The sequence below is a fragment of the Oreochromis aureus genome, linkage group 16 (genome assembly GCF_013358895.1).
Source record: "Oreochromis aureus strain Israel breed Guangdong linkage group 16, ZZ_aureus, whole genome shotgun sequence".
NCBI classification, from domain to species: domain Eukaryota; kingdom Metazoa; phylum Chordata; class Actinopteri; order Cichliformes; family Cichlidae; genus Oreochromis; species Oreochromis aureus.
This window is the reverse complement of record NC_052957.1, coordinates 20171548-20184987: the sequence shown is the minus strand read 5'-3', so window position 1 is coordinate 20184987 and position 13440 is coordinate 20171548. Positions and strand designations below refer to the sequence as shown.

General features: G+C 41.6%; 1 protein-coding gene across 1 annotated transcript in view; it reads left to right on the top strand.

Annotated features, from left to right (window-relative positions):
- The first annotated feature begins 219 nt into the window (after positions 1–219).
- Positions 220–13440, top strand: part of LOC116316023 (transmembrane protein FAM155A) — an 86110-nt gene continuing 72889 nt past the window's right edge. The window contains exon 1 of the mRNA XM_031734473.2: positions 220–1858. Within this exon, the coding sequence (XP_031590333.1) occupies positions 1133–1858 (726 nt within the window). The 5' untranslated portion in view covers positions 220–1132. The remainder of the gene's footprint in view (positions 1859–13440) is intronic.

Sequence of the window (13440 nt, the reverse complement as noted above, 5' to 3'; positions counted from 1 at the left end):
AACGCAGGACGGGACCCGATAGAAGGGAACAAACAGTATTGTAAATCCTGCAAGCACAGACCTGCTGCTTGTTCAGCTGCTTTCTACCTCAGCGAGTCAAGCATGACTAATTTTCTGTAATCTGCTCAAAGCTTTTCTTTTCTTTGACCCTTTTTATTTTCAGCTTGTGGTTCGGCTTACAGCACAACTTACCTGGCCTGTGAAACGGACCGGATAAATGAATCTTAATGATTATATGCAAACAGTGAACGCGACCGCTTAACTGCATGCTTCTCAATGTGAAAGAAACGCGTCTATCCTGCACCAAAAGAAAGATGTCGCCACGACTCTTTGTTTTTGCTCCCCGCCGGGACAATATTTGGCGACTGTTACTCACGAAGACCTGAACAGATAGGCAAAACAACACCAACTACCCTTCTGTGCCTGTGGTCTCTCCCTCACCCTCCGCGCGCTTGTGTGTGTGTGTGTGAGCGCGCGCGCGAGCGAGCGTATGTGGTGTGCATATAGGTAATAAGCTGCTCCGCCACTGCGCAACGATGGAGCTATCGCAACGATGGAGATGACGCAAACAGACCCAGCTCTCCGAAAAAGTGTTTCAAGACGAACATGGCGGCAACTTAACCGCGGTCCAAGATGACAATGGCCAACAGGAGAAAGGATTCTAGGTTTTTCGCCCAGGTACGGGACAGAGAAACTAGCCTGCCTGCATCAAAGGGGCTCGTTGCTCTCCTTTAAGCGAATCTGCAAAGCGAACGGCGGCAGACGCGCAGCATCAGCACCGAGAGGCTCGCAACAGCTGGTCTCCCTGCACCCCCGCCGAAAGAACAAACCCGGGGAGAGACGGTAGGGAGAGGGGGGCATGCGGTCAAAGAGGACGCCGTTTCCCCCCGGAGAGCCATGGAGAACCGGGATGCGGCAGCGCGAGGCTTAATCTGTGCGGGCTCGCTAATTGGATCGGAATAGCTCCGAGTGCTGCGGGCGCGATAGTGGAGCGCCCTGGACCGGCGGAGGCACGGCACCCCACCGATATACAGAGGAGAACCAACCGGAGTCCATCCCCCAACAAGTCAATGAGTATTGTGGCAGAGCAGCCCCCGCGGTGGAGTCGGCCAGGGCAGCACTTTCCTAAAATATGACCAGGGGTGCTTGGATGCGTCGGCAGCATGACGAAGGCTTAAAATACTGGTTTGCACCCCGAGAGAACGAGAAGCCATTTACCGAGTCGGAGAGGGCCCAGAGATGGCGACTGTCGCTGGCCTCTCTGCTCTTCATCACCGTCCTCCTCTCTGATCACTTGTGGTTCTGTGCCGAGGCAAAACTGACGCGAACCCGAGACAAGCGGTCGGGCGAGGGGCTTGCAATTACAGACATGGGCGAGTACCCAAACTACCGACACCACATCCAAACATCACCTGACCCCCAGCGTCTCGCCAGAGAGCAAGATGTTATTTTTCTAGGGAATTCTACCAAACCTCTGTGGCGAATGGACACCTGTCACCCCGACAGCCTGTCCAAAGACTGCTTTACTTTCACGGACGCGGAGACCGTGTGCCGGGGCCTCTCTGGTAGAGGGGAAAACGGGACACAGTTGGCGTACGTGAATCTGAGCGATTTGTACCTTTCTTTTTGTAATTCCTACTCACTTTTGGATTTGTTTTACGGGTTTACGAGTCTGGACGATATGAACTGCACCCTGGATATGGCCACTGGGGTGGATGTGCTGGGATGCAGTGAGTGTGTCCAGGCTTATCAGCGTCTTGACCAGGAGGCGGAGGACAGATACCACGAGTTTGAACTGCTGGTTCAGAAATACGAGACAGATGCATACTCGGTTAGGACGTGCATGGAGGAGTGCAAGGTAGGACTGACGAGGCCCGGCCGCTATCACACACACACACACACACACACACACACACACACACACACACACACACACAGTGCATTTAAGGGGGTGGGTTCACAGTAGTCATGGCAACCATTGAGCATATCTGTCAGTATATTGGTATTTATTTTTCAGAGGTCATATTACCGTTAGGTTACCAGTGTCCACAGCATCTCTTAGCCTGTCAGCTGTTCATCATGAAACAGCATGGGGGGGACTAGAGCACAGCTCCACAGACACTGCTGCAGTCAATCATTCTCTATCAATCCTCCTAGTTTCTCCTTCTCTACCACTCCTGCCCTGTTAAAGGCTTCCTACGGCTGGGGCAGTGACAATTTGACATTTGGACAAAGGTCCACGCGTGTAACACAGCTCTGTGAATAGAAGGGAGGGCCTCTGAGTGGTGCTCGTTTCAATATCGTTAATAGCACTCCAGTGATTTCTGTACCTAATCCAGGCTTTGCATTGTCCCCAGTTTACTTGTTGTCCCAATAGCACAGCAGCCCCAGAGCACGTCTCTCAGGCGTTTGACTTGCATCCGGGTTGTGCAAGTAAACAGCAGAGTATATTGAGGTCTGTATAATCGTCTGCACACACAGACACTTTGCCTTGTGTTAGCTTTGGTATCCAAGGCAGCCGTGTTGAACAATGAAAAACGAGCTGAGGACACATCGGTTAAATTACACTTCAACCTGTTTCATTTGTTGTGCACTGGACTGTTGCAGAGGATTGTGTCTGCATCAGCTGTGCATGAGGCTGTGTTCACTGTCCATGGCGCTGAAACAAAGCAAAGGCCTTTCACAGGATGTATCCATTTTCTTCAGCGATTGTATTTATTTTGACTATGTAGTTAACTGTAATGTCACATAGACCATTGCCAACCTAATTTCTTGGACTCTTTGGATAGGATATATCCAGTCTCTGTCAAGTCAATCCAAAACTGAACACCTTCATGTTCGGCTTAACACCCCTGAGAAATATTAATTATTTACTGTTGGGTCTTCCATGAACTGGATTGAGAACCAGCAGTGTTGAAAGTATAGAATATGGTAAATGACACTGGAGATGTGAGAGGAAGGCTTGACAAGGACAGAAGGGATTTATGATGTTAGCCTTGCTTGTACTGTATCTGGTAGCGGGTACAGTGCATGCATCATTAGCCTACAGGCACTGGATTTGTAGCTTGTTTCTGTGTGTATTTCTGTGTGTGTTTCATGCACCACAGTCTGAGCAATTTTCTCATGCTGAACACTGAAGTTTTGAAAAATTGTAACAGCAGTCATCGTCAAATGTGTCTAATGCCAGGCAGGCTGCATAATCACTACAACAGAACTATAACAAAGGTGGGGAAATTAACCTTGAAAAGCAGGAAATCTTGCATTCAAACTGCTGTCACAATTCTTCTGCATCCCAAGCTCATTTGTGCAAGATGGATGTTGTACGAGGGCAGATGGCCAGAATGCTGGCTGTGCTTATAATCTATGCGTGTAAACAGGAATAGTTAGTGGAACTATACCAGTGATAAACCACCACAATAAAATTGTACTCTGTAGTATGTAAATAGCATATTGTGAGTAATGTTTGTCAAAGAGTGTGTGGATGCATGGGTACAGTATGTACAGTAAGTGCATGATACTATGTACTTGCTATGATATCTTCAAGCTTCTTCCCTATTATGTCATCTGATCAGTAGTGTGCCTTTGCACTCCTACTCTTTGCTAATGTAATAAGACTCAGGCAGGGCTACAGCAGCCTTTTAGCCCCTTTATCCCAATTTGAATTGCTAATCTGCTTCAGTGACCTTTGTGAAAGCACAGTACCCCAGGCCTGCATCACAAGCTACAGTTCCTTGAAGAATCACTCTGCTGGACAATAAAAAGACTTTAGGCAGCTTGAAACAATAATTATTACTATTCATACTTATCTGTCTTATTTCTGTCTACCCGGGTCTCCCAGTCCTGCGAAGGCTTAACACTTAGTGAATTGACATTTTAACAGATAGTGTTTGTAAGTGCTTGATGTGTGCGTTGTCAGTGCTGTGCAAGTTAAGTAGATGAAAGAATGGCGATATCGTAGAATCAATGATGTAAGGTTGAAAGGTGAATTTGCAGGAGGTAACAGAAAGCTAACTGGCTTGAAGATGGAGAAATATCATAACTGGTAACAATATCAATATACACATACGTTCATAACTAGCCGGCTAATCATGAGCAAACTTAACAGTGGCCTGTCATCAATTTGGCTGCAGTATGTACATGTGTAGCAACAGAATAAAACATATATTTTATTTCACAAGGTCAACATTAGAGTATAACTCAACTTTATACAGTAAAGCTGAAAGAGATATTTTTGATAAAAGAATGAGAGGTATTTGTGTTAGTTTAGTATCTGTGAGTCAGAACAGACTGGTGCATGGTCAGTCCTCCAGTGTGAGTGCTAAAAATAATAAAGAATACAGAGGCAAAAAGTATTTTTCATGAAATCCATTATTAGTGCTGACATTTAGAAATGCCCCTCTTATTGATCTAAGTTATAAATATCTTCTATTAAAAAGACAAGGTTGGTAATACTTTGTCTGGTAAATGTTATAAATACTCCTTAGTGCAACAATTGTGTATTTATCAATTAAAGAGCCAATATTTATTAATATTTGTTTTCAAAATAAAAACCTTCTTTACGTAACATCTTGTTTAAAAAATACCTTTTTAAAAGGAAAAAATGGCCCTGGAGATATTAATAGATAGCAGATTGGCATTACAATGTCAGTATGAGATGTTGTCTTTGACTAAGGTAACAGAGTCTGCATCGTGAACGTCTCTATAAAACCCAACTAATTTGCTAAATTAGCAGCCCCAGGTGAAAGTCATCATCACCCTGCTTTAATGTTATTTAAACCTGAGCGACGTCTGAAAGGCTGCTTTTCTCTCCCAAATCTGATGACGGTGGATATATTATTTTCCAACTTTGACAAGTAATTTCTGAGGATTATATGTCAGTCTTAGAAAGTGCTAATATATACTTTTCTTTTCTTTTCTTTTCTTTTCTTTTCAAACAAATACTCAAACTGAAGTGAAAAACTGGCAACATGAAATGAAACGTATCAAAGCAGAAAAATCATAGTTAGCTCCATTATTGTTTGGACAAAGACATCATTTTTTTGTAGTTTACTTGTAGTTTTGTACACCACCAGATTTGATTTGAAATAATACAGCCAATATGTGATTGAAGTGCAGACTTTCAGCTTTAACTGTAAATGGTTTAAGAATTAAAGACATTTTTATAACTAGTTCCCCCATTTTGTGTGCTCAAAAGTAATTGGATAATTAACTGATAAGCAGTTTCACAGTCAGTTGAGGCAACCTGTTCCCTTGCTATTTTAGGACTGAAGTCGATTTTGTATTTTAAATCTTTTCACTATAATTTTAAATATGAGACCCAAAGAGGTGTCAGTGGAACTGAAGAGGGCCATCATTAGGAATGGCCAGATTGATTAAAGTGCATGATGACAGAATTCTTTCAATGGTTAAAAAAACAGAAAAAAACAGCTTCACATCTATTCGAGTGAAGAAGATTCTCAAGGGGGAAGATATATCATCATGTCTTCATGAATGGAGAGTTTACAACAAAATGCAAACCACTGGTTACACTTGAGAGCAGGAGTGGCAAATTAGATTTTCACAGAAAACAAAAAAGCGGCTGCAAAGGTCTGAAGCAAATTCTTTGGATAGATGAAACCGAGGTGAACTTGCACCAGAAGGATGGGAAAATAAGAGTATGGAGAAGGCGAGAAATGAGCCGAATCATTCCACATCATCTGTCAAACATGGTGGAGGCAATGTTATGGCATGGACGTTTACAGTATGGCTAGTGCACTAGAGTTTATTGATGATGTGACCACTGAGAGAAGTAGCAGGATGAATTCATGAAGTGTACAGGGCTATCCTCTCTGCTCAGGTTCAGCAAAAAGCTTCTTTCAGCTTCTTCAGAAAGCTGAACTTCCATATGTATATGCACGAAAAAAAACACACAATGACATCACAACACAAGAAAGCAGTTTAAGGCACTTACAATGGAAAAAATCAAGCACTGCAATAAATTCACTCAAAAACTCAATACTTGTGTGAGAGCTGTCTATGTATGATCTTCATCTGAGCATGTAGCATGAAATTATTATTTTTTTTGCTACAGTATCTGTCTGCACAGACAGAAATGAGCATAACCTGCATTTAAAGTGACGAATCGGGATTTCATGTATGACATACAACATAATTGAGGAGGCAGCAGAGCTATTTCACTGTGTACATAAATGTTTAATGTATATTTGTGTATGTGTTGTGTGCATGTCGTTTGCCCACCCGCTGCCTATTCTTGTGTTGCTTTTATTCCTTAACCCCTTTATGTTTTTCAAACCTTTTGATGTTGAATGTATCTGGTTACTTAACAATCGTACATGCGCACACGCACACGTACATAAGCTTTAATCAGGTTGTGTCACTGAGACGCTGAGAATAAGATTTGTTTTTCTAGGGAGACAAAAGAACATGAAACATTCATAAACAGCCAAACTCTATTTGTTTACATAAACATTGGCGCGCGCGCGCGCACACACACACACACACACACACACACACACACACACACACACACACACACACACACACACACACACACACACACACAGAAAGAGCCCCATGAGCAGTGTTTCCTGCAGGTCCAGACCTGACTGTCCCTTCCGGTGTAATTTAATTTGCACTCCCATAATTCTCTGCTTCTCTGGTGGCTGTGTCTCCAGGGGTCTGTCTCAACATGTTGATCTCCTTTCTCCCTATATCTGTCACTGTCTCTGTCTTACTTTCACATCCTCTCCCTCTTTGTCTTCCTCCCATCTGTGTCAGAGCTCTGAGGAACCAACATCACACATACATGTCCAGCATCTGTCTCTACGTCACCTCCACCCCTCTCTCTCTCATCCTCGTAGACTTTTGTCGTCCGTCTGGGGGTCTTGTTCTCGCTTTCCCTCTGCCTTTCTGGAAACATGTGGGTGTTGAGCTGCTCGAGTGGTAGATACTGATCTAGGCTAAGGTCCTTTCCTTCCCTTCAATTACAGGCCTGTCCACATAGATCACTCTGTATGCTCCTCCACCATGCCTGTCTGGTCCTTTGCTTACTCAATCACCTTTTCTAATCTATTGCTTTCTGTTTCAACAAGACTCTTCAGCTGAGCCCTCATTTCATTTAGTTGTTTAGGTTTATGTGCTTCCACAGAGGCACTAAACACACAAAACAGCCACGGCTTGTGGAAACCCGTGTTGTTAGTTTATCAAGCATGTGGTCATAATGTCTTAGGTAAACTGAAGTAATGAGACAATAAAAGTGCTGTGCGCAAAGTCAGAGGATCACCATCAGCGCGAATACAGTTTTTTTCTGAAGGAAGCATTAATGTTTTTACCAGTTTTCATGTTAAGCCATCTAATATTTGAGTTTTAAAGTTTATTCCTCTCCTTAGAGAGGCAATAACACAACAAATTCCATTAAAAACTGGAATTTCTGCATAGTTTGAGCTTACTCATGGGTGGGAATTGCCCATTTGTGACAGAACTGTGGATTTGGAATATTTTCAGAGAACATCAGACTTTCCCATATTTTGGTTAGTAGTCTTTAAACCTGTGTCTCTAAACAAAAGCTGCAATAAGAGGTATTAATAATAGTTTGAGATTTTATTTGGTGTATCCAAGAACTGGAACTTGTCTACTGAGAACCAAATAATCAGCATGGGTCATTAGACAACATCTTTGTAACATTTGACAGTAGTCCATGTAATGATAATCGTACCCAACCAAACTGCACCCCACTGTGTCGAAAAAATCAAAACAAACTCGGAATTAAAAGAAGAAGGTGATCCAGAGCCACACGAAAATTTAATAGGTCCTTTCTTTTCATGCGCTCCACCTCTCTGCCAAGTTTCATGTAAAGCAGCCGGGCAGTGTTTGCCTAATCCTGCTTTCACACAGACAAACAAACCAACAAATGGCAATGAAAACATTACCTCTGCCAAAGAAAGCTTCAGCCGAACTATATGGAGTCTATTACAAGAGATCTCTGTGTGCATGCAATATACCGTTTGTCCTGATATTTCTCCTCAGCGTGACAGAGCGGATATATATCTATATCTATATATCTATATATCTCTATATATGTATATATATAAAACTTTAAAGGTGAATATTGTTTTTAGTGGTGTGCAGAGTGGAACTCGGTAAATAATCACCTTTCAGTTCTTTTTCCTCTGTTGATCCAGAGACAGAGAGTAGTAGAAATCCCCATCATCTATGAATAGCAAACATAGTGCTGTGGACCTGGCATCGTCAGCACTGAAGACTGCTGAATAAAGCACTAGCATTTGCTCTATCATAGAGCACATGCTAAGCTAACCTGCACTTTTCTAGTCTTTTACTTTCACCATCACACATCAGAGGTTTTGTACTCTGATAATTTCCGACCATATTTTATGCCCAAATGTGTTTGTTCATTTAGAATCTGCAAGTTGTCCTTAATTTGATTACTTCATTTATGCCCCACAGCCCTGATTTAAAGCAAAAATGAATGCAGTCTGCCGTTATGGTGACAGGTTTCAAACGTTTACCATATTGCCCATCCCATTCATATACTGAGTCTGGGATCTCTGGGCGGTCACTGGTAGTGGAGCTTTAAAAAGGCAAACCGATTCAGCATGTGCTTCTGTTAACACCTTTTATTTTAATAGAGATGTATGCTATGAGATAAGCTGTTGTTTGATGAAATAAACAGCTTTTTATATAAATTAAATGAAGGAAGGCTTTGTCAAGACAGATAACGTACAGATGGTTCTGCTATCAACACAGACAGCATGGGCCTAGTGGATGTCCTGCACTTTTGTCTCTCAAATTTAATCAGGGCTCTGTTGCTTTTCTGCACAGCTCAAATAGATGCAGGGAAACTCCCCTTCATATGAGCTGCCAGTGTTTGTTTCTCCCCAGGCAGGAGATAAGGGAATGTGTCTGTTCAAGAAGAACACAGCAGCACTCCCATGGAAACGCCTCCTCATCATCCTCAATTCCCTGTCTACACAACACAATGAGACCATACAGTTCCCTCCTTCACTGCCTGGAGCCTCAGCTCCAATCAACACATCCACAACCTTTTTTTTCATATATTTTCTTTATTTCCTTCCCTGAACCACTACTCTGGCAGAGATTTTCTAATAATGCATCCCCTGTTTCAAAAAGTCAAGTGTAGGGCTGTATGCATGCACGTGCAGATGTGTCTCATGGCTTGTTGTGTGCAAACTGTTGTGTGCAAACCACATGTGTTCAGCCAACTGCTTTAGGCGATAGCCTAACTTGACAAATAATGAGATAAAAGTTGCAAATTCATTCTTTTACTGTCCTCAATTCAGTGATATGCATGTCATAAACTAATTAGGACTTTTACAAATGCACACTTGGCTATCTGTCTCTCCTCTCCTCTCTTTCACTGGTATGCTTGGTTGAATGAGTTGGCGAGTGGGTGATGTGTTATGTTTGATTTTCTGTGACAAAGTGAAAAGAGAAAAAGGACAAGAGAGAGTGGAAATAAATTGATAACTGTATGAAATGCATTAAATATTGGAGATATAAAGTCTGCAAACATCAAGAACTTATTTGTTCATGATAACAATACTTTTTAGGTGTCTCACATCCCATATTTATCCAAATCATCAGTATAACAGAAAAGATCTGTATGTTAATGGGAAGACTTTGTACTTGTGGCCAGGATCTGAGTACGTTTTACGAAGGAAGATGACAAATGGATGAACTAAAATCAATGTTACAAGCTGGATTTTAAAACACAAGCCCTCTGAGACAGAAACATACTCGGCAAGTTGCCAAACTGTCACTGAATTCGTTCTATTGATTTCTGTTAAAAATGTGTGCAACACAGTCTGATTGCAATTTGTAAAATAGCTTTTGTAGTATTTCCAGATTCAATGAACAGCAGTGGTGTTAGTTGTGTTAGTCATGGGACTTTCACTTAAGAGACTAAAATCTGGTCTCGCAGACCAAAGTTTCAGTCACACCAAAGGAAGAGATCTTGGTTTTTGGGTTGAAATGTTACAGTCCCATCAGACAGTCTTAAAAAAATATACCGCATGGACAACACTGTAAACAGGGGAGGGATCTCACTATGTTCAAGTGCTACTGTGACCAGCCAGTGAAGTTCTTCTTTGTGCTGGGATGCATGGTACATGTTAACTCAGTCCCTGTGCATAAGCTTGACAATGATTTATAAACCCCGATTTGTTTGTGTGATAGAAAGTGAAACAGGCTGATCTAATTGAAAAAAATAGAATACATTCAATAATAACTGTATTAATGCTGCTCTGTTGCAGTTAATTGTAAAGCAGGGAGTGGTCGTTTGTTCTACTCTGACATGATTTTAGAATTATATCAATAAGCTGCAGTGGCATAATACATAATAGAACAGGACATAAATTATTCTTTACATACAAAAACACATGAATTATAAATAGAATTAAGGTAGAAAGGTGGACTAAATAATTTAGTGAAGGACAGTGGAAGGCAAGAAAATCATATTTTTGCTGTCAGCTGAATATGGATATAATAGACAGATAAATACTGTTTTATTCAGTCTGATACATGTGTATGTGATTCCCTACAGCTGGACAGTATCCAAGCTGACTGCAGCTTTTTGCCACCTCCCCCAGGCTGCAGTCACAGGCTCGTCCTCTCTCCAGACAAGAATTCATCTTTAATGATCCAACTTTTTGTCCATGCATGGATAGCATGCTAGTTTACCCTTAGCTTTTGAGGTAGCACATAACCTGTGAGAAAAAAAATACAGCCTAAACCACCTATCTTTATCCTATCTTTAGCTTCCTTTAAGTTATACCCAAAAGATAAACCCAAACATAACAATTTGAAGGTTAGCAGATATACATGTGTGGGCTTTTTTTCAAACTACTCACATGTATCAGATTATCTATATATAACTGCAAGAGGTGATCACAACATCATTCTAACAAGATGCCAGAAAAAGTGTTAATGGGGTTGCCTTTCCAAAACACTGGAAAGCTTTTGTCCTCTCAAAGTGCATCAGTAAGCGGAACATGGAAGTAGCTAAGGTCTATTCCCTCAGCTGAAATGACACTGAAATTGACCGTTATGGTTACTGTCACAGTGAAAGCAACAAAAAGAAAGCGGGATAGTGATTTTCGCATATAAGGTCACACAGGAAACGTAATCCCTAATCCTATACAGGATAAGTGCAACCACTCAACGATCTGTATTTGGTCTGCATACGTTTAGCCATGTTTTTAAAGTCCTGCATTCAAATAGCTTACATTCTCCTTAGACTATCAGCCATTTACATGTAAGGATTGGACCTAAATTACTGTTACGATCTTATTTTAATTATTGACAGATAAGTAGTATTGCTGTATACTGACTGCTACTCAAATAACGCTTTTCTACTCATTCATACACACATTCTTAAAAGTGCTTTTTTCCTATACTGAAGTACCTTGTCTAACATTTATATACACATGGATGCATTAGGGGCAACGTAAGGCTTAAGGATCCAAGAATACTTCAGTATGTGGATTGGAATAGCTGGGGTTTGAACCTGCTGAACTCATGCAAGTTTAGCTTATTGATGGTGACTGACTGACACATTTTCTTACTATACAGCAGCCAAAGGAGCGTAATGAAATAAGAGCATGGAGGATGTTATATGCAACAGGTTACCTGCAATGAGGAGCAAAACTTTTTTCTTGCAAGTTATTGAATGTGGGTCATCAGTGTGTTTGCACTACTTTAAGCAAAGACCTTTCTCAGCTTGCTAAACTGCTAGCAAAGATGCTGCTAGCAAAGCATGCTAAAGTTTTAAGCAGTTCTCAAGTACATAGCTTAGTATTGCTGTGGTGTTTACCTTTAGGTACATTATATCAGCCTATAGACGTAAGCAGGACTGACTTTAAATTGCATGGAGCTTGGAAAGACTTGGGGCTGGTGTTAGCTCTCTATATTGGAAGTAAGCCTGCAGAAATAAAAGGTGGGTAAGTGAAGAGGAAGGTGTAGCTGTAGCAAGGTGTTAGGATTGAGGATTATGTCTTCCTGATGTTTTAAGCACATAATACCTGACACAAAAAATGAAATACAAAGAAACTGAGAATTTGTCCATAATTGCTAATGTGGAGTTCAACATGCAAATTAGAGCAGGTTATGTGCTTGTGTGCGTAATGTTTCCACAAGCAGTGGGACTGTGTGTGCACAAGCGAAGGGGTCTGTGCTTCGTTGCCTCATTGAGATTCTTGAAAATGAAGAGTAGTCAGTTTAAGCTGACGTTAGAGCTGCCTATTCAGTCAGAGGTTAGAAATGGGACTGACATTTTTTGTTCTATTTGTACATCGTTCTGTTCTTAGATTGTCAAATGACTGAATTTTGACTGAATGCAAGTCAATCCCATCATTGTGCATAGCTACAGCCAGCCTAGCGGTTAATGGTTAATGGTGGGTTTACAGCTACAGACGCCAGAAGTGGAAAACAGACAGTTCTCCTTCCGAAGCACTCTACTCTCTGTTCCTATCCGCTCTCATCAGAGGAGCAAATACTTCCTACTAGCTAAACAAACGGTTGAGGCTCTTCATATTATTTACCTGATCTGACCTGAGACAATAGGCCAAAGCTTCTAAACAGAACCCAGAGCAGGTAGAGATTCCAGTTTCACTCGGATTACTTGAATTGAGATACATTAAAAGGGTGTTATGGACTTCTTCATTTGTTGCCTATCTGAGCTGCCTGAAGTGCAATTAAACTACATCTGTATTGTCAGCATCGGTATTGGACAAATGGGGTCCAAGATAAGAGAGGAGAGGAAGAAAAAATAAACTCATGGCAGCAATAGTAAAGTGAGCTGAGAAATCTTCAGTCTGAGCAGAGAGACAGAAAGCAGTCACAGTTCCCAGACTCTGGTGACATTCTCACATTACTGACTCATCACCATCATCAGTAGCTCACAGCATGTCCTGATTCAGAGACAGCATAGCAGAAACAGTGAAGGAGGATAGATACATGTACACGCAGTCTAATGTGTATAAAATTGTACTGTAGTGTGCGCACACAGTACGAGCACGCATATAATGTAGCACAACCGACAAAACATGCATGGGAGAGGGGCTCACAGCCAGCAGGTGACAGAAGCAAATGTACATGGAGACAGAATGACAAATGAATGGTTAGATTAGAGGAAACACCAATGATGTGTGCAGCTTGATGGGATTGTGTCAGACATCCCTGACATCCCCTGACATACTGTATGTTCCCTGGGTTTTTGTACAAACAATTGATTTGAGCACCTAGTCCCCCATAATCCTTTCCATTTTAATCAGACCAGCATTTCTCTCACTGAATGAGTGCGTATGCAATTGTGGAGTGTGTTTGCATTAGGGCGTAGTGGCACAGTGGGATGCTGTGCAGTAATTGTTTTCAGAGTCACTGAAGGAAAATAGCTTTAGAGGTGAA